The 26,268-nt window shown below is 46.7% G+C and overlaps 1 protein-coding gene across 1 annotated transcript; it reads right to left on the bottom strand.

Annotated features, from left to right (window-relative positions):
• Positions 1–9,060: 9,060 nt before the first annotated feature.
• On the bottom strand, positions 9,061–10,014 carry LOC119565151 (olfactory receptor 52E8-like). The gene has a single exon (XM_037889585.1). It carries the CDS (start codon positions 10,006–10,008, stop codon positions 9,061–9,063), a length of 948 nt encoding a protein of 315 aa, XP_037745513.1. The 5' UTR covers positions 10,009–10,014.
• Positions 10,015–26,268: the final 16,254 nt, after the last annotated feature.

Genomic DNA, 26,268 nt, shown 5'->3' with positions numbered 1-26,268 from the left:
AGAATATGGACCCTGGACTTCAGAAAAGCAGACTTTGACTCCCTCAGGGATCAGGATCCCCTGGGAGAATAACATGAGGGGGAAAGGAGTCCAGGAGAGCTGGCTGTATTTTAAAGAATCCTTATTGAGGTTACAGGCACAAACCATCCCGATGTGTAGAAGAATAGTAAATATGGCAGGTGACCAGCTTGGCTTAACAGTAAAATCCTTGCAGATCTTAAACACAAAAAAGAAGTTTACAAGAAGTGGAAGATTGGAAAAATACCAGGGATGAGTATAAAAATATTGCTCGGTCATGCAGGAGTGAAATCAGGAAGGCCAAATCACACTTGGAGTTGCAGCTAGCAAGAGATGTTAAGAGTAACAAGAAGGATTTCTTCAGGTATGTTAGCAACAAGAAGAAAGTCAAGGAATGTGTGGGCCCCTTACTGAATGAGGGAGGCAACCTAGTGACAAAGGATGTGGAAAAAAGTAATGTACTCAATGCTTTTTTTGCCTCTGTCTTCACGAACAAGGTCAGCTCCCAGGCTACTGCACTGGGCAGCACAGCATGGGGAGTAGATGACCAGCCCTCTGTGGAGAAAGAAGTGGTTCGGGACTATTTAGAAAAGCTGGACGAGCACAAGTCCATAAGGCAGGATGTGCTGCATCCGACAGTGCTGAAGGAGTTGTCGGATGTGATTGCAGAGCCATTGGCCATTATCTTTGAAAACTCATGGCGATCTGGGGAAGTCCCGGATGACTGGAAAAAGGCTAATGTAGTGCCCATCTTTAAAAAAGGGAAGAAGGAGAATCCTGGGAACTACAGGCCAGTCAGCCTCACCTCAGTCCCCGGAAAAATCATGGAGCAGGTCCTCAAGGAATCCATTCTGAAGCACTTAGAGGAGAGGAAAGTGATCAGGAACAGTCAGCATGGATTCACCAAGGGCAAGTCATACCTGACTAATCTAATTGCCTTCTATGATGAGATAACTGGCTCTGTGGATGAAGGGAAAGCAGTGGACATGTTATTCCTTGACTTTAGCAAAGCTTTTGACAGGGTCTCCCACAGTATTCTTGCCAGCAAGTTAAAGAAGTATGGGCTGGATGAAGGGACTATAAGGTGGATAGAAAGTTGGCTAGATTGTGAGGCTCAACGGGTAGTGATCAATGGCTCCATGTCTAGTTGGCAGCCGGTATCAAGTGGAAAGGAGTACTTGTGGCACCTTAGAGACTAACCAATTTATGAAGTGAGCTGTAGCTCACGAAAGCTTATGCTCAAAGAAATTGGTTAGTCTCTAAGGTGCCACAAGTACTCCTTTTCTTTTTGCGAATACAGACTAACACAGCTGTTACTCTGAAACCTGGTATCAAGTGGAGTGCCCAAGGGTCGGTCCTGGGGCCGGTTTTGTTCAATATCTTCATAAATGATCTGGAGGATGGTGTGGATTGCACCCTCAGCAAGTTTGCAGATGACACTAAACTGGGAGGAGAGGTAGATACTTTGGAGGGTAGGGATAGGATACAGAGGGCCCTAGACAAATTAGAGGATTGGGCCAAAAGAAATCTGATGAGGTTCAACAATGACAAGTGCAGAGTCCTGCACTTAGGATGGAAGAATCCAACGCACCACTACAGACTAGGGACCGAATGGCTCGGCAGCAGTTCTGCAGAATAGGACTTAGGGGTTACAGTGGACGAGAAGCTGGATATGAGTCAGCAGTGTGCCTTTGTTGCCAAGAAGGCCAATGGCATTTTGGGATGTATAAGTAGGGGCATAGCCAGCAGATCGAGGGACGTGATCGTTCTCCTCTATTCGTCATTGGTGAGGCCTCATCTGGAGTACTGTGTCCAGTTTTGGGCCCCACACTACAAGAAGGATGTGGAAAAATTGGAAAGAGTCCAGCGGAGGGCAACAAAAATGATTAGGGGACTGGAACACATGAGTTATGAGGAGAGGCTGAGGGAACTGGGATTGTTTAGTCTGCGGAAGAGAAGAATGAGGGAGGATTTGATAGCTGCTTTGAACTACCTGAAAGCGGGTTCCAAAGAGTGTGAATCTAGACTGTTCTCAGTGGTAGCAGATGACAGAACAAGGAGCAATGGTCTCAAGTTGCAGTGGGGGAGGTTTAGGTTGGATATTAGGAAAAATGTTTTCACTAGGAGGGTGGTGAAACATTGTAATGGGTTACCTAGGGAGGTGGTGGAATCTCCTTCCTTAGAGGTTTTTAAGGTCAGGCTTGACAAAGCCCTGGCTGGGATGATTTAGTTGGGGAGTGGTCCTGCTTTGAGCAGGGGGTTGGACTAGATGACCTCCTGAGGTCCCTTTCAACCCTGATATTCTGTGATTCTATGAGTCTGTTCCCCCAAATCAACCGCAGTGACTGTGATCTGTTGGCAGCTTTCTGAGAGGGAGTGGAAGTGGAGTCCCAGGGTTCACACTTCCCAGGAGTGGGGAGCTCACAATCTGCAGCTAGTTCTGAAAACCTCAGATTCAACTTAAGAGGATGCTGAAGGATCAGTATCCTTCCAGTGTTTCCTCTTAATCCCATCCAACGAACAGCCTCTGCCAGAATGGGAAGCCATTTCCTCCTTCATGTGAAAGAGAAACTATGATTATGACAGGGAAGTCAGGACTCCGGGGTGTGGTGAGATGTTGACAGATGTTTGGCTGCGTGTTCCGTCTGTGTGCCACCTCAGCCCTGTGCAGACAGCTAGCATGGCAGAATTTAAGCGGACTGCCCAGTGACCATAAGATCCATTAATTGACAAAGGCACCAGGCCAGGTTTATTGTTAACGAAGCACGGTAATGGTATCTCGCAGACTCTCTGTGAGGATGGTAAGACGTGTATGCCCTTGAAAATGGATGCAGCTCAGTCAGTTGTGGAACTTCTCACTAACACAGGAACTCAGTGTAAGGAAGCCTTCCCAGAGATAGCAAGGAGAGAATGGAGAATGCTTGGCCAATGGGGGTGGAGCCCTCACATCACATGCATTGACTTTCCAGCAAGTTGAAAGAAAGTATAAAAGAGGGTGAGTGACATCATCACTTGTCTTCACTTCCGAACAACTCAATACCTGAAAGAGTCTCTCGAAGACAAAGGACTTGAAACAAGGGATGGGAACCTAGGCTGCAAAGCAGACGCAGTCTGCATCTCATGAATCTATAAGCCTGCTTGTGTCATTATTAAGTGTGAGATATTGCTGATCCAAATCCTATCTAGTTTGTACAAGTCTTAAATTGTGACTTTGTTTGATTTCCTAGGTAACATGCTTTGATCTGTTTGTTATAATTTATAATCACTTAAAACCTATTCTTTTGCAGTTAATAAATCTGGCCTATGCTTTATCTTAACCAGTGTGTTTTTGAGTGAAGTGTTTGTGTATCTTAGCTCTATAAAGAAAGAAGGTTGCATATGTTCCCCCAATTGAGGGGGGAGCAGATTTTTTAAGGAGCTTTAATCCTTCCAGATTGCTATGCAAGGCAAGTTGGTATAATTCAGGGTTTACACTCCAGTAGGGGTGCAAGGCTGTGGAGCTGGGAAATTGACTGGGGCCTCAATTGCTGGTCCATGAGTGGCTTAGGTAAAGCACTCTGGTAACTCAGTAGGGTGTGTCGCATCATCTACTCTTGTGTTGGATGATAACGGGCCTGGAAGGTAAGCTGTGTGTCACTAGCAAAGCAGGGGGAGAGGCCAACAGAGCTAACTATTTAAGGGATACAGTAGTTCCAACAGCTTCCAGGCTTCACCACAGGGATACATCCCGACACAATCTCCACCTCCTAGCCCCACACCAGCTGGGCTCCCTCTGCTACGGGCTGGGAAGTCCGCTGTTGCAGCCTGAAAAGAAGGCTGCCCGTATGTAGGAGGCAGCCCTAGTAAATGACCCAATGCCTCCCTCCGCCCTGCAGTAACTGTATACTGCTGGATCCCAGGGCAATAAATACTTCAGATCTTACCCAAATGTACGTTCACAGCCAATTCTTGTTAACTAAACTAAGATTTATTTAAAGAGAGAGTGTACCGGTAAAAGATCACTAAACATACAGACATGAATAGAAATCTTAGGTCAGTTTAATGGTAGAGATGGTGAGCTTTACGCAAGTTGTGGCTTGAGCTTCCCCTGATAAAGCCTAAGCATATTTGAGATGACAGGATCAGTGGCAGGAGTGGGGGTGGGGCCAGGAACAGGATTAGGAGCAGGGGCAGAAGTTTGACTGGGAAGCCCAGCAGCAAAGCCAAAGGGATGCGACACCTCTTGACTGGGTCCAGGGGCTGAGGGGACGGTAACAGGAGGGGAGACCTCAATGACTCTGGGCCCAGAGACCACATGGAACTCTACAACCAAGGTGTGGGACATGATGGCATCTGTGATGGGGCCCTGAACTGGGAGGGAAGACGGCCACCCCTCCTCTGAAGGGGGCGCACCCATGGGCTCGCGGCGCAGCTCCTTGGCACAGGTCATCACCACAAGGGTCTTGGTGGCAGATGGATGAATTCATGTGTGCCCCAAGTTTGAGAGAAGGGGTAGCAGCCCGGGGTAGGGGATAGAGAAGAGGAGGGGATGGTGTGACCAAGCCACCACCCAGATTGAGACCCCACCCACAGTTTGTCCCATCATTTGGGAAAGGGGCAAGAGATAACACCGGTGGAAGGGGGAATGGAGGGAGTTGGGGAAGTTGAAAGGCCAATCTGTCCTCCTGGCTAGGATGGGTGCATGGGAGTGGGGCACCCCCCTCCCCCAATGACAGGGGATGTGGGGAGGCTGACCGAGGCAGGGAAATGGGGCACTATGGAAAAGGGACACAAGTGTTTAGGGACGGGCATGAGTGCATAAGCAAGGGGTCCAAGAGATGGGGGGAGCAATGGAAGGTAAGGGAAAAAGAGGGGCAAACTGGAAACCTGTGGGAGCAGGGCAGGAAAACCATAGGGACAAGCTCTGGAAGATGGGGTGGGGCAGACAAACTATCCAACCCAGGAGAGCTATGGTGTGGGAGGCAAGTTTACAACACTCCAGGGCCAGCCAGGGAAGGATCCAGGAATGGTTGTGGGGTCCTTGCTTCTCTCCAGAGGGCAGGCCAGCAGGGTGCCCCAAGCAGCAGCAGCAGCATCCAGCCAGCAGGGCAGCCAAATAAAACTGGCCGGTTGCAATAGTGAGGTGGAGGGGGCTCCCTCCGAGCCAGAGGGGGAAAGACAATGGCTAATCCCCGACAAGGAATCTTAAGAGGGGTGCTGATGTGAGTAATGTGGAATCTGAACACAAAATGAAAGATTTGATGGCGAAGCGGGCAAGGGGCAAATGTGTTACAAGCTCTGAAGGAATGTTGGACCTTGTGGCTCAGGAGCGTTTCTTAACCATATGTAAAGATGATGTGAAACAGTGTCGAGGGGAGAAAAAGTTGAAAACTTTGGATGTGATGTGTATCGGAGCAGTCACCCTGCTCCGGCTCAGCCAGGGTTAAAAGCCAGCCCTTGGCGAGGGCTGGGGCTGAGGAGCCAATCAGAAAAGGCTGAGTGGCAGCCAATGAGGGCCAGGCTGGGCCCTATAAAAAGGCTGCAGGGCCAGAAGGCAGGAGTCTCTCTCCAGCCTTAGGAGGGAGAAGGGACTTAGCTTGGCAACTCCCCAGGCTGAGGCCTTGGATAAAGCCCCAAGCAGGTACTGGGGCTGCAGAGGTGTAGTGTGGGGATAGGCAGAGGCAGCTGGTCCAACCCCCTTGCCAATCATGAGTGGCCTTTACGCACTGCAGTTAGCCCCAGTGAGTGGGGGCTGGATGACAACTGGCAGTGGCCACTGAGGCAAGGTGGGTGTAGAGGGTTCAGGTTTCCCCTGGGAGCGGAGACCCAATGTGTGGGGGTACTGCAGTGGGCAGAACCCCAGGGTAAGGGGCACCAGGGTCCGGGAGGGACATGGGGGCCTGAGGCAGGTGAGACGCTGGCCAGCAGGAGGAGCTCCAAAGCTGGAGTTGAGCTAATTCCCTGGACAACCAGCAGGAGGCGCTGCGCCGGTGAGTCTTCACTTCGTTAAAGGATGGCTTCTCTCTCTGATGATTTTGAGCAAACAGAGGCATCTAGTCTGGAATAAACTACAGACACAGGGGTTTAAACATGGTGGGAAAGAGGGTTCCATTTTACCTCATTCCTCTCATTCACAACCCAAATCTCCTGTAAAAACAGATGAGTCCAGAAGGTGCAACCATTATTATTCCTCTGATCACCTGAGGAATAAACACCCTGTGCTGGGAGGAAGCAGGTAGTCCTTGGGAATGCTTTCACCTGAGCACAGAAGTCCCTCGGGTGCCTGTCATTATCACACTGGGTTTGTGAAATTAGCCTCTGAACAACTAGACATGAAGCACATCAAGGCTGTTCGACATCAACGGCAGGGAACAACTTGGTGGGGAAGATACAGGGACAGAAATTTCTGTAGGTAGCAGGGGAATAGTGCAAGAAGGTGACACGCTGCCAGAACAGATTTCTGAGCTTTTATTAGTAGGAGGATACACAATCCTTATGCCTTTGGCTACAGTGCACATAGAAAATGATAGTTCTGAAGCTGTATTATCAGTGAGGGTAGCAGACCATAACCCTACTGATATGCTAATTGGCAACGATTTCTTCTGTGTTGCTCAGGCTGCGAAAGCGTCCGCCCTCAGAAAGAAAGAGTGTTCCGCTGGGACCCTAACGGAAAAGCAAAAATTGCTAGGAACTGCTGAAGGAATGAAAGAGAGTCTCCTTGGTTCCTCTGCACCAAAAGTACAGGCACAAGATGGAGTCCTGTGTCACATGAGCTGATCACATGCCTCTGCATGTTTCAGTGAGTCACAGGAGGGACCATAAACTATATTCTAGCCAGAATGTCCCCAGGTAAGTCCATCAGGTGGGGATAAGTTTCTTCCATGGCACATGGTGTTCATTGTTGGGCCATCCACTTGAATAGTCCCTTCACATTGTGCTGGACACTCTGGACGTAAACTGCCTTGTGGGATTTACCACAGGAGCAAACACATAGTCAATATTCGTAACTGCAAATAAAAAAACGAGACGTGCATACAAATAAGAAAACCATATTCAGCAAACTGTAGCTTTTATATTGACACCTCACATGACTTATTGTTACAAGATTTGTTGCAAATATATAACAATGGTGATATTTAATGAGGAAATGTTATTTCCTCCTTGACATAACACAAGAACTAAGCGTCATCCAATCAAAGGAATAGGCAGCAGGTTTAAAACAAACAAAAGGAAGTATTTCTTCACAGTCAAGCTGTGGAACTATCTGCCATAGGATGCTGTGAAGGCCCAAACTATGACCCGGTTCCAGTAAGAACTAGAGAAGTCCATCAAGGGCTATTGCCCAGGATGGGCAGGATTGTTGTCCCGAGCCGCTGTTTGCCACAAGCTGGTTGTGGGTGACAGAGCATGAATCACATGGGGATTGCCATGTTCTGTTCATTCCCTCTGAAGCACCTGGCACTGGGCACTGTTGGAAGACAGACTTCTGGGCTACATGGACCATTGGTTTTACCCAGTGTGGCCATTCTGATCTTCTCCTTTAGACCCCAGATGTATCTGCCCCCTGCTGTAACCCACTACACCCCACTCCCCTCCCAGAGCTGAGATACATCCCAGGAGTCCTGACGGGGTCTCTCTCTCCACAGAGGTAGAAGCAAAGTAAGAATAAACATTAAAATTTTAACACTAACCAGTGTCCCTTAAGTGACTTCCCACAAGATGTGAGAACATGTTACTATTAGAGGTGACTAGGTCCACTATTTATTTATTTATTTTCCAGATATATATTGTCACAAATATAAAGGGAAAAGTAAACCCCTTTAAAATCCCTCCTGGCCAGAGGAAAAACCCTTTCACCTGTAAAGGGTTAAGAAGCTAGGATAACCTCGCTGGCACCAGAGGAAAATGACCAATGAGGAGACCAGATACTTTCAAAAGCTGGGGGGAGGGAGAAACAAAGGGTCTGGGTCTGTCTGGGTGATGCTTTTGCTGGGGACAGAACAGGAATGGAGTCTTTGAACTTGGTAAGTAATCTAGCCAGATCTGCGTTAGATTCTGATTTCTTTAAATGGCTGAGAAAATAAGCTGTGCTGAATGGAATGGATATTCTTGTTTTTGTGTCTTTTTGTAACTTAAGGTTTTGCCTAGAGGGATTCTCTATGTTTTGAATGTAATTACCCTGTAAGGTATTTACTGTCCTGATTTTACAGAGGTGATTCTTTTTTCCTTTTTCTTCTATTAACATTCTTCTTGTAAGAAACTGAATGCTTTTTCATTGTTCTTAAAATCCAAGGGTTTGGGTCTGTATTCACCTACACAAATTGGTGAGGATTTTTATCAAACCTTTCCCAGGAAGGGGGGTGCAAGGTTTTGGTGAGGATTTCTGGGGGAAAGACGTTTACAAACAACTCTTTCCCAGTAACCGGTTAAACGTTTGGTGGTGGCAGCGAAAGTCCAAGGGCAAAGGGTAAAATAGTTTGTACCTTGGGGAAGTTTTAACCTAAGCTGGTAAAAGTAAGCTTTGGAGGTTTTCATGCAGGTCCCTACATCTGTACCCTAGAGTTCAGAGTGGGGAAGGAACCTTGATATATATATATATATAGGAGGTGGAAAATGTTCCAGCAACTGGGAAGGTGAGGGGAAGAGAGGAGCAAGTGAGAGGGGTAGGGCATTGGGGAGAAGACACACAGCACAGGTGGAGCCTTGAGAGAACAGATGGGGCAAGATTGTCGTTTCAGGAGTCCAACTACCAGCAGTTGGAAAGGTGGCAACCCACTGAATTGCACATAGACTGATTCCCCAGTTTATCATGCTGACACAGCACAGTAAGGACAGGAAAGGGTTTAATATCTCTTGACTGTCCAGAGTAGCAGCTGTGTTAGTCTGTATCCGCAAAAAGAAAAGGAGGACTTGTGGCACCTTAAAGACTAATACATTTATTTGAGCATAAGCATTCATGAGCTACAGCTCACTTCATCGGATGCATTCAATAAATGATTCAGGGAAGAGGGCCCAGCACCATGCACCAGCCAGCTCTGCACGGACCTCAGTCTGAGAAAACATTTAGGTCCCTTTAGGAGTAAAGAGTCGGAGCAGCCTGCCCCGGATTTGTTTGGTCCTCACCCCGTAGATGATGGGGTGGAGCAAGGGGGGCACCAGGAGGTACATATTGGCAATGAGAACAAGGAAGTGCAGTGGCACATTATGGCCAAACCGGTGCGTGAGAGAGGAGAAGAAATCTGGCGTATAGAAAGCTAAGATGGCACAAAGGTGAGAAATGCAGGTCCCAAAAGTTTTGAGCCGGACATCCTTTGTGGGGAGGAGGAAGATGGCCCGGAGGATCTGAGTATAGGACACAGTGATGAAAAACACGTCCATTCCAATCTCAGAGAAAAGATCAAACAGGCCGTAGTAACTACTGATGCGGATGTCAGCACAGGCCAGGTTCACCACAGCTATGTGCTCACAATAGGTGTGGGGGATGATTTTGGTTCTGCAATATGGCCACCTCCTCGCCAGGAGGGGGTAGGGTAATGCGAGTATTCCACTGCGCAGCAGCACGGCCAGACCAATCTTGGCCACAACAGAGTTTGTCAGGATGCTGGAATGTCTCAGGGGATGGCAGATGGCCATGTAGCGATCAAAAGCCATGGCCACGAGGATTCCAGATTCCATTGCTGAGAAGCAGAGAAGAACGTACATCTGGGTAAGGCAGGCACTGAAACTGATCTCCCTGGTATTGAACCAGAAGATACTCAGCATTTTGGGCAGGGTGGATGTGGACATGACCAGGTCAGTGATGGCCAGCATGCAGAGGAAATAGTACATGGGCTCATGGAGGCTTTGCTCCATCTTCACAATGAACAGGATGGTGAAGTTCCCCAAGACAGCTATGGTATACATGGTGCAGAAGGGGATGGAGATCCAGATGTGGGCTGCCTCCAAGCCAGGAATGCCAAGCAGGATGAAGGTGGAGGGGTTGTTGAAATTGGTTGTGTTGGAATCTGACATGGAAAGGGGGAGAAGGTGTCCAACTCTGAGGCGGAACGCTGTTTCCTGCATGTACCGTATGTTCCCCTGACTTTCTGTGTGTGCCCAGGGTGCCTGGATGGAGAGAGAATGTTAATCTGAGATATTACATGCACTACTGGAGGCAGTTCTCATGGGTGAAGCAGATTGTTCGCTCTTCACTCACTGAAAAATGACATTTGAATTATTCAGAGAAAACAACTATGAACAATGACCATATTAAAGCCAATTCCAAATTTTATGGGGCTCCCTGTGTTAATAATTCCTACACTTAGTGGTGGGGGAACCTTAAGAGGCACCAGCAGGAAACACAAGTGTGGATACTGGTTATCCATCATTATTCCTTAATGCAATGAGAACCAGCATAGGGACTCCATGCTGTAGGAGTTCCCCATGCATCAAGTGGCTTGATATGTGAGAGTGGAAAAAAACAAACTTTTGTAAGACATGTGCTAGAAGAAACATCCCAATTCGAACATACCTCAGGGAAAAGACCTGGGCGCCATTGACGGCAGCTCAAGAGAAACACCTCCTGATTCAGAGCAGTGGACAAAACAAAAGCAATCTTCAGATCACTAAGATTTGGGATGGAGAATACCATGTTCTGGATATGTGCTCAGTTTTGGTCACCCAGTCTCCATGCAGGATATAGCATATCTAAAAGGGATTTCCAAGACAGGCTCTGAGAATGGGGGAGGCTGCCATATGCAAACAGATAGAAAAGTCATGGCTACGCCCCCTGATACTTGACACCATGCAGAAAAGTCTGGGACTCTTTCGTTTACAGAAGAGACAAAGAAGGGAACATATCAGAGAGGAGAGGAAAATAAAAAATGATACTGATTTTCGTTCCAATGGACAAACAGAGAACAGTTCCCAACCAGTACTATCTAGAGACACTGAGTGCTCCAAGAGGACTAATTCCCCAAAGCTGAAGAAAATTGTCAGCAAAATTGATTGGAGGAAAAATTATACAGAAAAATATGAATGAAAATTGGTCCTTCTTTTGCGGAAAAAGTCAGGATTCCACAGTAAACAAAATGAACAACTTTGGGTAAAAATCCACTTCAGTGGCAAAGGGAAGGCAGCAATTAGGGGGAAAAGAATATGTAGCAAAGGGGGAAAAGGGAAACCAGAGAGCCAAGAATACAAATGGAAAGTTATGAAAATTGATAAGGGAAGTTAAAGATGTCAGGGAAAACTCCACATTTGTCAGGGCTAAGGATAACAAAAAAGGAGGTTATTAAGTATGTTAACAACAAGAGAAATCACAGAAAAATGTTATGGCAATTCCTGTGTTAAATGTCAAGTATTAAAAAATAAAGGGAAAGTGCTTTTTATAAAAGATTTGACAAGGTTAAAAAACAATGGAAAAGCTGGTCTGGGATTAGTTGTTTTTTGTTTTTTTTTTTAAAGTGTAGATATGTAATTAATGCCAGTCAACAACAGGGTTTATACAAAACAGATCTTGTCAAATAAACCTGATTTCACCCTTTTTGGAGAGTACACATTTGTGGATCAAGGGAACCATGCAGAGGCAATGGACCTTGATTTCTCAGAGGCATTTGATTCAGTGGGGGAAAATATATTGAGTTAAAAAATTAACACCCTACAATATCAGTAGAGAACATGCAAAATGGACTGAAAACTGGCTAAGTGACGGATCTCAGAAAGGTGTTGTTGATAGGCCCTCATCAGTGAACGGGGCTGTTTGTAGTCAGGTTCTTCAGGGATCGGTTCTATGCCTGAGGCTATTCAATATTTTCATGAATGATCTGGAAGGAAATAGAAAATCACTGCAGATAAAATTTTCGGATGACCCAAAGATTGGCAGAGTGGTTGCAATGAGGTGGCCAGGGCAGGCATACCGATTGATTTGGAGCACTTGGAATGTGGGGCCCATGCAAACAAAATGTTTTAATAAGTCAAATGCAGAATCCTTGGAAAAGGGAATGCAGGCCTGACCTGCAGACGACAGCACTGTATTATGGAATGCAAGGACCCGGAAAAGGATTTAGGGGACATTGTGGACAGCCAACTCATCTTGAGAGCCCAGTGAGATGCTGTAGCATAAAGGGATGATGGGGTCCTCGGATACATAAACAGGGGAGAGGTGAGTTGGAGCAGGGGAAGGATTTTACCTCTGCAGATGTATAGACTTTGAAGATGTATATCTCTATAGCTTATCAAAAAGATGATCAGGCGGAAACTTTCATGGGGAGAAATCCATGCCTAGTAATGGCTCTGTAATCTACCAGAGAAAGGCTGATCAAGACCGAAGGGCTGGAAGCTGAAGCCAGGCAAATTCTAGCTATAAATTAGGGCCACATATTTAGCAGTGAGGGTGATTAATCATTGAGACACACTGAGAATGGAAGTAGTGGATTCTCCAAGTCCCCATGTTGGCAGATCGAGACTGGATGCTTTTCTGGAAGATCTGCTTCAAGGGTCTACACCAGGGTTAGGATGATATAGCTACATGTCTCTGGGGTGTGGATTTTTTTGCTGTTTAAAAAAAGGCAAATGCAATGTTAGTTTATATGAGCAGAGGTATAACATGCCAGTCACAGTACGTGATCGTATTCCTCTACTCGGTGGGGGTTAGGTCTCAATAGTAATGTGTCCAATTTTGCTCACCAATGTATAGAAAGGATGTAGTCAAACTGGAAAGGATCCATAAGCAAGAGACAAAGGTTATGCACAGGATGGAATGCAAGCCGTAGGAACCGGTATGTTTATTTGGAAAAGTGGAGATTAATGGGGGACAAGATAGTGAACTTCAAATACTTGAAAGGCTGCCATAAAAAGGTGGAGGAAAGTTATTCTGTCTTGCATTGAGAGAGGCAGGACAAAAGGCAATGGGTTGAAACTCCAGCATAGCAGATTTAAATTAAATTTCAGGAAAATCTTCCTAACTTGAAGTACAGGAGGCTAATGGAACAGACACCCAGGGAAGTCATGGAATCTCCGTCTGTGGAGGTTTTCCAAAGACGTGTGAATAGCCATCAGTCTTAGATGATTAAGACAAAACAAATTTTGCATCTTGTCAGGGGGTTAGACTAGCTGTCCTTTGCCTTCCCTTATAACTCTATGGCTCTATCATTCTATAATGCAAAATCCTAGTGTAGATCAGGCCTTCGTCACACACAAGCCTTTCGGCTCAATACAGAGGTAACTGAGTTGTAATTAATGGGCCTGTGCTTTACAGGAGGTCAGACTGGATGATCACATGGTCTCTTCTGACCTTAAACCCTATGGATCTATTGATAAAGAAAGTAGATCAGGCATTTATATTCAATGTGTCTCCTAACATGAACAAGGGAGCATTTAGTTAAATTGGAAGTCTGAACATATAACAACGAGAAAAGAAATTGCTAACATAATCCATTTTTGACCTGTAGAACTCCTTGCTACCGAAATTATTGGAATGAACAGCTTAGCTGAAAGGGATTCACAAATGGATTGGCCATTTATAGATTAATAGATTCATAGATATTTAGGTCAGAAGGGACCATTATGATCATCTAGTCTGACCTCCTCCACAACACAGGCCACAGAATTTCACCCACCACTCCTGCAAAAAATCTCTCACCTATGTCTGAGCTATTGAAGTCCTTGAATCGTGGTTTAAAGACTTCAAGGAGCAGAGAATCCTCCAGCAAGTGACCCATGCCCCATGCTACAGAGGAAGGCGAAAAACCTCCAGGGCCTCTTCCAATCTGCCCTGGAGGAAAATTCCTTCCTGACCGCAAATATGGCGATCAGCTAAATCCTGAGCATATGGGCAAGATTCATCAGCCAGATACTCCAGAAAATTCTTTCCTGTCTAACTCAGATCCCACCCCATCTAATATCCCATCACAGGCCATTGGGCCTATTTACCATGAATATTTAATTACCAAAACCATGTTATCCCATCATACCATCTCCTCCATAAACTTATCGAGTTTAATCTTGAAGCCAGATAGATCTTTTGCCCCCACTGCTTCCCTTGGAAGGCTATTCCAAAACTTCACTCCTCTGATGGTTAGAAACCTTCAGTCTAATTTCTAGTCTAAATTTCCTGGTGGGCAGTTTATATCCATTTGTTCTTGTGTCCACATTGGTACTGAGCTTAAATAATTCCTGTCCCTCTCCGGTATTTATCCCTCTGATATATTTATACAGAGCAATCATATCTCTCCTCAACCTTCCTTTAGTTAGGCTAAAAAAGCCAAGCTCTTTGAGTCTCCTTTCATAAGAGAAGTTTTCCATTCCTCAGATCATCCTAGTAGCCCTTCTCTGTACCTGTTCCAGTTTGAATTCATCCTTCTTAAACATGGGAGACCAGAACCGCACACAGTATTCCAGGTGAGGTCTCACCAGGGCCTTGTATAACTGGTAGCTAAAACCTCCTTATCCTCACTGGAAATACTTCTCCTGATGCATCCCAATGACCGCATTAGCTTTTTTCACAGCCATATCATATTGTCGGTGGAGTTGCTGTCATCACCTGTAGTTAAGACTTCTGATGCTTGAATAAAAGACCCCATTTTCAGTTGCTTATGAATTTGCCAAATTTTAGGTGTTTGGACTGAAATTTCCCATGCCGGGTGGCTGCTTTGTGCAGAATTGTTTTTTGAAAGTTTCAGGAATAACAGTTCAGCCGACTTCTCGAATGAAACTTGGAGAAAGTATGTGTTTCCCACGTTGAAAAATTCTTATTATTGTTCTAATGAGGAGCGCTAGCACCTCCAAGCTTTCCAGCAGCTAAAAGTCAGGTAAGAGCCCCTGTCCCCCTGCCCCATTAACAGCCAGAGCCCTGAAATGCAAGAGGAGAGGGTGACCGTGTCTGTGCGTTAACACACAGCTGGCCCCTGATGTCTCTACTCAGTTCTTCCTCCAAGGGGAGTTTTGCCTCACTGGGGCCTGAGCAAAGTACAGGCCACTGATTCAGAATTTGGTCTTCTATTGTACATCTACTAACACCTTTCATTCTGAAGGATCCCCTCTGCCACTGAAATGCAGCCACCTCAGGGCGGTAGTCCATCAGGCAGGACGACCAGGGGTGCCCAGAAAAGAGTGACATTTTGGCCAGTGATTCTTTAGCAAACTCATCACCTATGGGAAGGGCCCTGGAATGTGTCATGGTTGTGCAGAGCGGAAAGGACCCCAGACGTACTCTCTGTCCCATCACGTCCACGTTGCTCGGTGTTTGTCGAGCAGGTGATCTCCTCAGCAAGAAATGGGTACCTGTGAATTCTGAGACGGAAGCGTCTTCCCTGGGAATCCCCCTCAGGTAGCCGTGTCCCAAACCTCTCTCACCCCAGCATCTGCAGCAACATGCCACACCGAGAGCCGATCCAAGGGTGTGCACCATTTATAATATAGCTCCGTGCAATTCCAGTGGGGTTCGCTCAGCCTCGAGGGGAGAAGAGAGCATCTGAATGTAAACAGGCTGCAGAGAAGCATGTCTCTTCTTCTGTGCTAATTATTCAGCTTTAGGAGTAAACATTCATTAAGGGACTGTCCCAAAGGGAGATGAGAGCTCCGGGGATCTGTGCTGAGTGAGAGAAGAATTGGCTGTTTGTGTATTTGTGTATATTTATAAAATACAGTTGATTTGAAAGAAAATAAGGGATAATTGCCTAGATGGATAGATAGATAGATAGGAGACAGACAGATCTGGAATAAGGTGATCGAGGGGAGACATGAGCATTTTCTGCTGTTGCTATGGGCTCAGAGATCAGTAAATCTCATGTGCAGAGGTAAACTCCTTCCCCTGCTCCAACTCACCAGCTCCCCTGCTCTATGCATCCAAGCCCTTTCGGCCACAGCATCGCACTGGGAGCTCAGGATGAGTTGGTTATCCACAGAGATCACTTAGTGCTTTTCAGGGTCTCTGCGTTCCATAACACAGTGCCCTGGTCTGTGGGTCGGGCCTGCATTCCCTGTTCCAAGAGGATCACTTTGCATTTGTCTTTATTAAAACATATTGTTTGCATGGGCCCAGCTCACCAAATGTTCCAGATCAAATGTTATGCCTGCCCCGGCTGCCTCATTGCAACCACTCTGCCAGCCTTTGGGACATTTGCTTCTTTTATCTGCAGTGATTTCCTCTTTCCTTCCAGATCCTTGATTAAAATACTGAACAGCATCTGTCCTAGACATGAGCCCTGCAGAACCCCACTAGAAACAGCCCCATTCACCGACAATGGCCATTGACAGCGGGTTTCCGATATCCGCCAGCCAGTTTTCAGTCCATTTTACGTGCGCTCCACTGATATTGTAGCGCGTTCCTTTTATTATCGGAATGTTTCCCCTGCTAAATCAAGTGCCTCAGAGAAATCAATTTTACTGCATCTGTGCAGTTCCCTTGATCAACCAAACCTGTATTCTCTTTAAACAATGACATTGGGGGTTTTTTGACAACACCTGTTTTCCATAAACCAAGTTGTTGACTGCTATTAATTATATTCCTGGACTTTTTCAAAACTAATCCCAGACCACTCTTTCCATTGTTTCCTAGCCTTGTCAAATCTTTTTTTTTAAAACTTTCCCTTTGTAAAACAACCTTTACATTTCACACAGTACTGCCCTGTACTTGCCTTTTCTTTTTTGTTTGCTCTGCTGCTGCCTGACTGGCACACTTCTGCTTCCCCGTGAGCTGCGTGGTCATTGTTCAGTTCATACCTCTGGTGTTCACAACTCTAATTTTCTACTATCGATGCTCCTTAACACCCTCCTAGATAGCTAACGGCCTGGAACGCATTTCATTGTGTCAGGTGATACGAGTGTCATACTGCTTCTTTCCGAAGGCAGGAAAAAATGGAACATATTTACCTTTTCTGCAACATTAACAAGTTTCCTTTCTCTGTCTAGTAATTGGCCTAAAACTTTTCAAGGATTTCTTTGGATGTTAATATACTTAGTAACCTCCTTTTTCATTTCCTTAGACATGCTCAACATGGATTTGTCCCTGAAGTCTTTAAAGTCCCTTATCAGTTTTAATAAATTCCAATTTGTATTACTTACCGTCCATTTTCCCTTTCACCCCAAATGTAATATATCGCTTTCCGCTGCAATTGCTACCTTCCCTTCACTACTGAACTGGGTTTTTAGTCAAAGTTGTCCACCTCCTTGACTGTGGACTCCTGGCTTTTTAGCTGTCTAATAAACTCCTCTTAAATAACTCCCAGTTTTCATTCCCATTTTTCTTTCTGAATTTCCTGCCATTAGTTTAGCTGAGAATTTTCCACAGCTTTGGGCAATTACCCTTTTTGAAGCACTAAATATCTATTGATATTACTGGTTGGGAACTGTTCTCTGTTTGTGCATGTGAATGTAATCCGTTCCATTCTTTATTTTACTCTCCTCTATCATATGCCCCCTTCTTTGTCTTTTCTCTTAACTCAACACTTTTCAGTCTGTCCCCATGTGGCAGCGTTCCCCATTCCCATAGCCTGTTTCAGAAATCCCCTTTCTATCTGCTCAATGCTTTATAGAGATTGGCTGCCCAAAACTGAGCACATATCCAGAGCAGGTTATTCTCCAGCCTATTCCGTAGGCATCCAAACATTGTCCCTGTCTGGCTAGTGCTGCAAATGAGCAGGTGTTTCCATGGAGCTGCTATCAGTGAGGCTTTTTCCCTGACGTGTGTCCTAGTTGGGATGTTTCCCCTGGCACATGACTTGGCAAAGGTTTCGTTTTTTACCACTCTCATATTTTGCGCAGCCGGGTAATGGGGAACTCCATACAGCATGGACACTTTTGCCTGGGTTTCTTCGTGTTAAGGAAGAATGAGGGATAAACTGCACCCATACACATTTTTCCTGCTGGTGCCCATGAAGGTTTCCCACACCATGACTTGTAGGAATCAATTGACCAATGGAGCACCATGAAATATGGAATTGGCATTAATAGGGTCAGTTGTTCATAATTTACTTCTCTGAATCATGTAAATCTCATTTTTCAGTGTGTGAAGAATGAACGATCTGCTTCACCCATGACAACAGCCTCCAGTAGTGCATGTAGTGTCTCATATTTACATTCTCTCTCCATCCAGGCATTTGTATTGCGACCATCACCCTAGACTCTGGGCACATACAAGAAATCAGGGGAACGTACAGTACATATAAGACACACCACTCTACTTCAGAGTTGGACACCTTCTCCCCTACTCCATGTCAGATTCCAACACAACCAACTTCACCAGCCCCTCCACCTTCCTCCTGCTGGGCATTCCTGAGGGGTTAAGAAGCTCTAATAACCTATTTGGCACCTGACCTGAAGGACCACTGAGGAAAGTAGACACTTTCAGATCTGGCGGGTGGGGTGGGGGAGGATTTGTTTGTGGCTCTCTTGCTTTGTTCCCTCTCCAGATGGAGGGAGAGACCAAGCAGGTACAACATCTCCTGAAAACATACCTGGAATGATCCATCTAAAATTATAGAAATTGTAGGTAAGGCAAGGAAATGTGTTAGGTTATCTTTTGTTTTGGCTTGTGAATTTTCCTATGCTACAAAGGTAGTTTTATTCCTGTTTTTCTAACTGTGAAGCTGAGGCAGAGGGGAATCCTCTGTGTTTCAAATCTTTTTATTACCTTCCGTCCTGATTTTGCAGGTGTGATTCTTTTACTTTTTGGTTTCCAAAGAAAGTTCTTCTTTTAAGAACCTGATTGATTTTCAGTGTCCTGAGGACAAAGGGTCTGGTCTGTGCTCACATTGCTAACCAATTGGTTGGTATATTATTCTCAAGCCTCCCCTGGAAATGGGGGTGAAGAAGCTTGGGGGGATATTTTGGGGGGATAAGGATTCCAAGTGACCCATCCCTGAATTTTTGTATAAATCACTTATTGGTGTTAGGAATACCGTCCAACGTCTAGAAAAGGAATTTGTGCCTTGGGGAAGTTTTTAACCTAAGCTGGTAGAATATAAGGTTAGGAGGCCCTTCATGCAGGTCCCCACATCTGTACTCCAGAGTTCAGAGTGTGTGGAGGGGAACCCTGACAGTCTAGCCAGCCAGCCCCCTTGACTTTGAACCACCTTAAATTGTGTTTGATGAAAGCATCTTCCAGAAATTCTTCCAGGTCTAGATCCACAAAGGAATTCATGTAAATACTGAATTTAGGCTCCACGGCCATTTTCAAACCCCGGCTCATCTGCTGTCCAACCGTGTAGGAGCCTAAGATTCCACCAGTAACCTGCACAAAGTAACCTGAATGATGACGCTGCTTCACAGCTAACGAGCTGCTCAGAGTCTTTGCTCAGGCCTCAATTCTGGTGGGTTTCTGCAACGAGATGTTCCTCTCACCCATCTGCCCCGCAAACCCGCTCTGTTAGAGGTTCTCTGACCATTCCTCCTGGATGGGGCTTTGCAGGTCATGAATGTATGTGTGCATGTCTCTGTGTGTGTGTGTGTGTACACATGGGTCCATGTGTGTCCATGTACGTCCATGCGTGTGTGTGTGTGTGCATGTGGATCCATGTTTTTGGGTGTGCGCTCATGGATCCATGTGTGTGCGTGTGTGCGCATGGCGGACCATGTACATGTGTTTTCATTTGCGTCTGTTTGTCTGCATCCCCAGAAAGTAGGGAGGAGGGGTTTTGATTCATTAGGAACTGGGGAAAGGGGGAAGGCTATACAGGAAGGCTGGGCTCTACCAAAATGAAAATGGAACCAGATTGCTGGCACTTGAAATTAAGAGGGTCATAGAGCAGTTTTTAAACTAAGTGATGCAGGAAACCTGAGAGGTGCAGAGGAGCATGTGTTTCAGACAGAGACATCCCTGAGGGGAGGATCTATTAATGGAGATTCTCTAGGTCCTAGTGAGGAGGAGAGGAAGGAAGATGGTAAAATACAGGTAGGATCTGATGAGAAAGAGTCAAAGGAAAAAGAGTCCCATTCAATTACATACTGTAAGGGCAGACAGCTAAAAAGTGACAATTTTTACAGTGCTTATCCATGTCAGCAGGGTCTGAAGGAATGCTTCCCTGACAGCTAGCTGGGAGGAGGAAGAGACCCTGGGTGTGTTTATGTAAATGCAGTTTGCTCCTGCTTTGCTTAGATTTGCTAGCTAGTCAGCAGATGGAGAGGGTGTTTTGCTCATTGTAATCAACTTAGCTGATATTGGTTCACAAATTATGTTAGTACTGAATTCAGGGATAGTGAAATATGGTAACCAATGGGTAACTGTTGTGGGAACACAGAAAAGCAGGACTGTGCTTAATCTGTTCCAAAGCAAGGGTGTTCATGGTTAGCAGAAAGGACTTTTTAAGCAAGGGGGCTCCACTGTTAGAGCTCTGTGAGAGTAAGAAGCTTAGGGGCAGGCATTCTGGTCAGAAAATTGCAGGGTCTCCCCAGGGGCATTACCTAGACTGGTTTGACTTGTTTTCTCAACTGTTCAAAGAATAGAGCTAAATAGGCTCTGAGTATTGCCTCTCAGAGGGGCCTCGGGGGTGGTGTGTAAATTTCCAAGGTTACTGGGTAGAGGCTCAAGTCGGTTCTGTGTTGGATAGAGGGAAAGGAACACCTAGATATTGAACCCGGCCGTGGTTGCTGCTGGCTCCACCTGGCAGAAGGGTTATATATACAAATGCTAGAAATCTAAATAATAAGACGGTTCAACTAGGGTGCCTTACATTAAAGGAGGATATCGATATAATCGGCATGACAAAAACTTGGTGGAATGAGGATGATCAGTGGTACACGGTGATACCAGGGTACAAAATATATTGGAAGGACAGAAGAGGTCATGCTGGTGGAGATGTGGCATTATATGTGAAAGAAAGAATAGAATCTAATGAAGTACAATTTGGAAATTAACCAAACTGGACCACAGAATCTCTCTGGCTAGTAATTTGATACTCGAATAATAAGAATATAGCAGTAGGGATATATCACCGACCACTTGGCCAGGATGGTGATAGTGACTGTGAAATGCTCAGGGAGATTAGAGAGGCTGTTAAAATAATTTAAAAAAAAAAACACAAAACCCTTAATAATAATGGGGGATTTCAACTATCCCCATATTGACTGGGTACAAGTCACCTGAGGATGGGATGCAGAAATAAAGTTTCTTGACACCTCAAATGACTGCTTCTTGGAGCAGCTAATCAGGGAACCCACAATGGGAGAGTCAATTACTGAATTAGTCCTATGTGGAGCACAGGATCTGGTCCAAGAGGTGAATATAGCTGAAGCACTTGGTAATAAGGACCATAATCTAATTCAATTTAACATCCCTGTGGTGGGGAAAACACCACAGCAGCCAAACACTGTACTATTTAATTTCACAAAGGGGAATGACACTAAAATGAAGAAGTTAGATAAAAAAGAAATTGAAAAGAACAGGACGAAAAGTGAAATCCTGCAAGCTGCATGGAAACTACTTAATAGAGTGTAGGCTCCTTTTACTAGACTGGCCTCTGAACTTTATTGGGAGTGTACCAGCTGGGAAGATCCTGTCTGATGCCTTGGGGAAAGAGTGACACTCTCCCTCTTCCAGGAATCTTAGAATCACAGGAAGTGCAGAGGGAGCACGTGGTGGGCTCCCTTTTCAGAAGAGGAGTGAGATTGCTTGTGTGGAGCTCTGTCCACACGCGGAGCTGCTGCTAGGAAGCCAAGAGAGGCTGCTAAGAGCCCGCTGGGGATCTGATCGAGCGGGGAGCCTCAGAGGCTGTTGGTGGCTTCCCTGGAGCCAGGGCAGAGACTGTCGCTGTGCCTGGAGCCGAATGAGGTGGGCCTGCAGTGGAGGAACTGTGAGTAACCCCCACCCTTGTTGGGAAAGCGCAGGCAAGGGAAGGGGCACCGCAGAGAGACTGAGTCTGAGGAGAGGCAGCTTGATCTTCCCACCAAATTAGGACACAGAGCGGCTGACATTTGGTGGGGCCAGCTCCAATCGTCAGAGGGGTTAAGCAGCTTGTTGCCATGGCTGGACTGATACACAGACCCAACAGAGCGCTGTTTCAAGGTGCAGATCTCCAAGGACGCCCATGCAAGCAAATATCTAGGACTCTGCAATCCAGAGTATACACTCCAGGGTGGGGTACATGGAGGCAGTGTAAATGCCATTTAAGTAAGTTTCATGTATCACTATAGCCCATGTTTGTTAATTGATTTTATTCAACTGATTTTATTCATAAACTCCTGGCAAATGAAGTTTAAGGGTATAATTAGGAAGGTTAAAAAAAGAATTTGAAGAACAGCTAGCCAAAGACTCAGAAAGTAATAGCAAAAAAAGTTGCGAGGAGAAGGGACTTCTAGGATGAACCATCCTGGGCACTCTAAGAAGAATTCTGTGCTGAGTAAAGTACTTGCTCAGAAGGAGAAACAGAGTCATCCTCTGGGCCAGGCAGGACAGATTGGAAATGTTAAAGTAGGCTGAAGACAGTTTTTCCTCCTTGGAGAGGGAAGATCCTTGATGAACGCTGCTGGGTACCAGGAAACACCAATGGATCTCGAGCCCTTCTAGACCATATATCTGGAGCAAGCCAAACTAATAGCCTCCAGCCAGCCAATTTACTGACTAATGCCATCAAAGGAAGAGTGCTGGTGAGTCTTCTAATCTCACGTGTGAAGTCTGTGGGGTTGCATTCTCAGAATAGAACTGCAGAGGTACACTGGGATAAGGAAGTGGTTCCTTGGGTGAAGGTAACATTTGAAGAGAATGGAAATGAGCTGTGGGTGACAAGGAGGGAGAAGTGAGTACAAGTTACTTTTCCTCTAAAGATGTGGCGGGAGACTGCCTCTTCCAGTTCAAGCCTCGCTCCAAGGGCTGGTTCCTGCATAGGGGGCTAACTGAGGGTGCTTCCAGAAAAGCGTCAAGGAGTCTTTTCTAAGGATGAGGTGATCAATTTCAATGACTGTGTCAAAGGTGTCCGTGACAGACCAAAGAGAGCCATTGAAGTTGCTCTCAGTAAAACTAAAGATGCAGCCCAAAGTAGGAAAAGGACTTGTGATCGCAAGTCCAGTGGAGCTCTCATAAGCTGTGGTAAGCAGGTAGCAGTTTGAAACCATAGATGCTGGGTCATAATAAAATACAAGGGAAGTGGGAGTCAAACGCCCACATTGTGGTCACTCACAATAATCCTGCCCTGCCAGTTTACACTATCCAGCCTGAATGTGGAGGTCCTGAGAGAGTGGTCCATGGGGACCAGCTAAAACATTGGACTTTTAGTCCAGCCAGGGCACACAGGAGTCGCAGAGCATCATGTCCGGAGGAGACTGAAACCAATGGGGCAAATGCAAACCCTGATGAAAATAGACTGATCCCTCAAATTGACCTGGTGTTACCTGGGCACAAGGAAACAGAAAATATGGGTAATGAACCACCAGTCTTAAGAAAGTCCCAGAGAACTACTAAGGGTGTCCTGATCATTAAACTTAGAGATGATCATGTGATTGGTTCTATGTAGTCTTTAGTGAATATTATGTATAGTATCAAGAATTGGACAGGTGGTTTTAAGTATGATAAATGTACTTTTATTCATTGCAAATGTATTTTTTTAATATATAAATGTTGATAATATGGGTCCCAAATATGCTGGTGTGAAGATTCTGGCTGTGGCAGAATTATAGTAAGGAGGGATGTAAATTACTGGCCGCTCACTAAAATTCAGTGAGGATTTTTGATTGGCCCTTTCCTAGTCCCAAAAGGAAGGGGAAGGGTCCAAACCAGCCCCCAGAGTCAGTGAGGAGAGGCCAACATTACCTGTCAGCCTGATTGACAGGGCAGGCAGACCAGGGAGGAAGTCTGGAGGTCAGGAGGTTCCCGTCGTCTGTGTGAGCTGGGCCTGCCTGGGACAGAGCGGGGTTGAGCTAAGGAGACAGCAGGGGCCTGGGCAGAGCTGAGCAGAGACAGGCCGGCCAGAACCAGAACCAGAGAAGTAGCCCAGGGAGTTGAGCTGGGAGCAGAGCTGCAGCAGCCCGAAGCAGAGGGGCCAGAGAAGCAGCCCAGGGAGCTGGAGGCCGAGCAGCAGCAGTGCTGGGGCTGGGGCTGGGGCTGGGGCTGGGTGCAGTGTACAGTTGGAGAGAGCAAGGAAGACCCTGGGCAGAGGGACCAGCGCAGGGAAATACTCCTCCTCAAGAGGCCTTGCAGGCCAGAATTGGAGGGGAATCGTAAATCTGTTGGGTGAGGATGATGCTGTGGAGAGGGGCCCTACCACCTAAAGCCTGAGACATATGGCCACTGACAGAGCAAGTGTCTGACCCACAGCACCCCTGCAGCACAGCCAGGGCCTGGGCAAGAGGCCTGGGACATGGGAGGGACAGACTGTGAACTGCCCTGACACTCTAGAGATGGCTGGTTTTGGTGTTCCTGTAGAAGAGGGGGTTCTATGTTTTTCTTTATCCTTTCCATATTTCCTATTTTTGTTTGGGTTTTTTTTCGGTTGGTGTTCATTTTTGAAAATATGGTTGGCTTCATTGTGAGGGCTGAGAATGATCCTTGCAGGCAGGAGGATCTCCAGCCGGCCTTGCACCAATCCCTGAAACGCAGGGGGAAGTCACAGAAGTTGCGAGCCCACCAGTAGACCAGGATGTTCTGCCTCCCGGTTACCCTCCACTCCTTCAAAACAGCCCTTATGGCCCAGACGATGAGATGGAAGTCTCCCAGTGCTGGAGAGGAAGCTTCACCTTATGCTTGAAACCACAGGCGTCCACCAGAAAATGATGTAGCTCATCCCTCAGCACAGTGGGGGACAGGGTTGCGGACCCATGATCATCATCTCGCTGGGCCCCTGTTACGACCCTGTGGCCCATGGAGATGGGCAAAGAGGGGGCAGACCACTGGTGCGGCGATTGTACCTGTGGCTCTGTGCAACCCGTCTCTGTGCCCGGAAAGGGATAGAGAGGTGGAGGGAAGAGAGCAGCTCCCAAAGAGTCAGGGAGAGGAGACAAAAAAAACGCCCCCTGAGGTTAATCCAAGGACAGGGGAAATGACACAACCCCTGAGTGGCAGCAGTATAGAAGATGAAGGGAAAGAAATGAGGGATGTGACAGGGGCAGGAGTGGGGCTGGGGCCAGGAACGGGATTAGGAGCAGGGGCAGAAGTTTGGCTAGGAAGCCCAGCAGCAAAGCCAAAGGGATGCAACACCTCTTGACTGGGTCCAGGGGCTGAGGGGATGGTGACAGGAGGGGAGAACGCAATGACTCTGGGCCCAGAGACCACATGGAACTCTACAACCAAGGTGTGGGACATGATGGCATCTGTGATGGGGCCCTGAACTGGGAGGAAAGACGGCCACCCCTCCTCTGAAGGGGGCGCAGCCATGGACACGCGGCGCAGCTGCTTGGCACAGGTCATCACCACAAGGGTCTTGGCAGCAGATGGATGAATTCATGTGTGCCCCAAGTTTCAAAGATGAAAACTGTGGATGTGATGTGTATCGGAGCAGTCACCCTGCTCTGGCTCAGCCAAGGTTAAAGCCAGCCCTTGGCGAGGGCTGGGGCTGAGGAGCCAATCAGAAAAGGCTGAGAGGCAGCCAATGAGGGCCAGGCTGGGCCCTATAAAAAGGCTGCAGAGCCAGAAGGCAGGAGTCTCTCTCCAGCCTTGGAGGGGGAAGGGCCTAGCTTGGCAACTCCCCAGGCTGAGGCCTTGGATAAAGGCCCAAGCAGATACTGGGGCTGCAGAGGTGTAGTGCGGGGAAAGGCAGAGGCAGCTGGTCCAACCCCCTTGCCAATCATAAGTGGGCTTTAGGGACTGCAGTTAGCCCCAGTGAGTGGGGGCTAGATGAAAACTGGCAGTAGCCACTGAGGGAAGGTGGGTGTAGAGGGTTCAGGTTTACCCTGGGAGTGGAGAGCCAATGTGCGGAGGTACTGCAGTGGGGTCCGGGAGGGACATGGCGGCCAAGGCAGGTGAGACACTGGCCAGCAGGGGGAGCTCCGAAGCTGGAGTTGAGCTAATTCCCTGGACAACGAACAGGAGGTGCCACGTTACAGGATGGCTTCTCTCTCTGATGATTTTGAGCAAACAGAGGCATCTAGTCTGAATAAACTACAGACACAGGGGTTTAAACATGGTGGGAAAGAGGGTTCCATTTTACCTCATTCCTCTCATTCACAACCCAAATCTCCTGTAAAAACAAATGAGTCCAGAAGTGCGACCATTATAATTCCTCTGATCACCTGAGGAATAAACGCCCTGTGCTGGGAGGAAGCAGGTAGTCCTTGGGAATGCTTTCACCTGAGCACAGAAGTCCCTCGGGTGCCTGTCACTTATCATACTGGGTTTGTGAAATTAGCCTCTGAACAACTAGACATGAA

The sequence above is a fragment of the Chelonia mydas genome, chromosome 1 (genome assembly GCF_015237465.2).
Source record: "Chelonia mydas isolate rCheMyd1 chromosome 1, rCheMyd1.pri.v2, whole genome shotgun sequence".
Lineage (NCBI taxonomy): Eukaryota > Metazoa > Chordata > Testudines > Cheloniidae > Chelonia > Chelonia mydas.
Note: the sequence above shows the minus strand (reverse complement) of the source record. Positions and strands in the feature narration are given on the sequence as shown.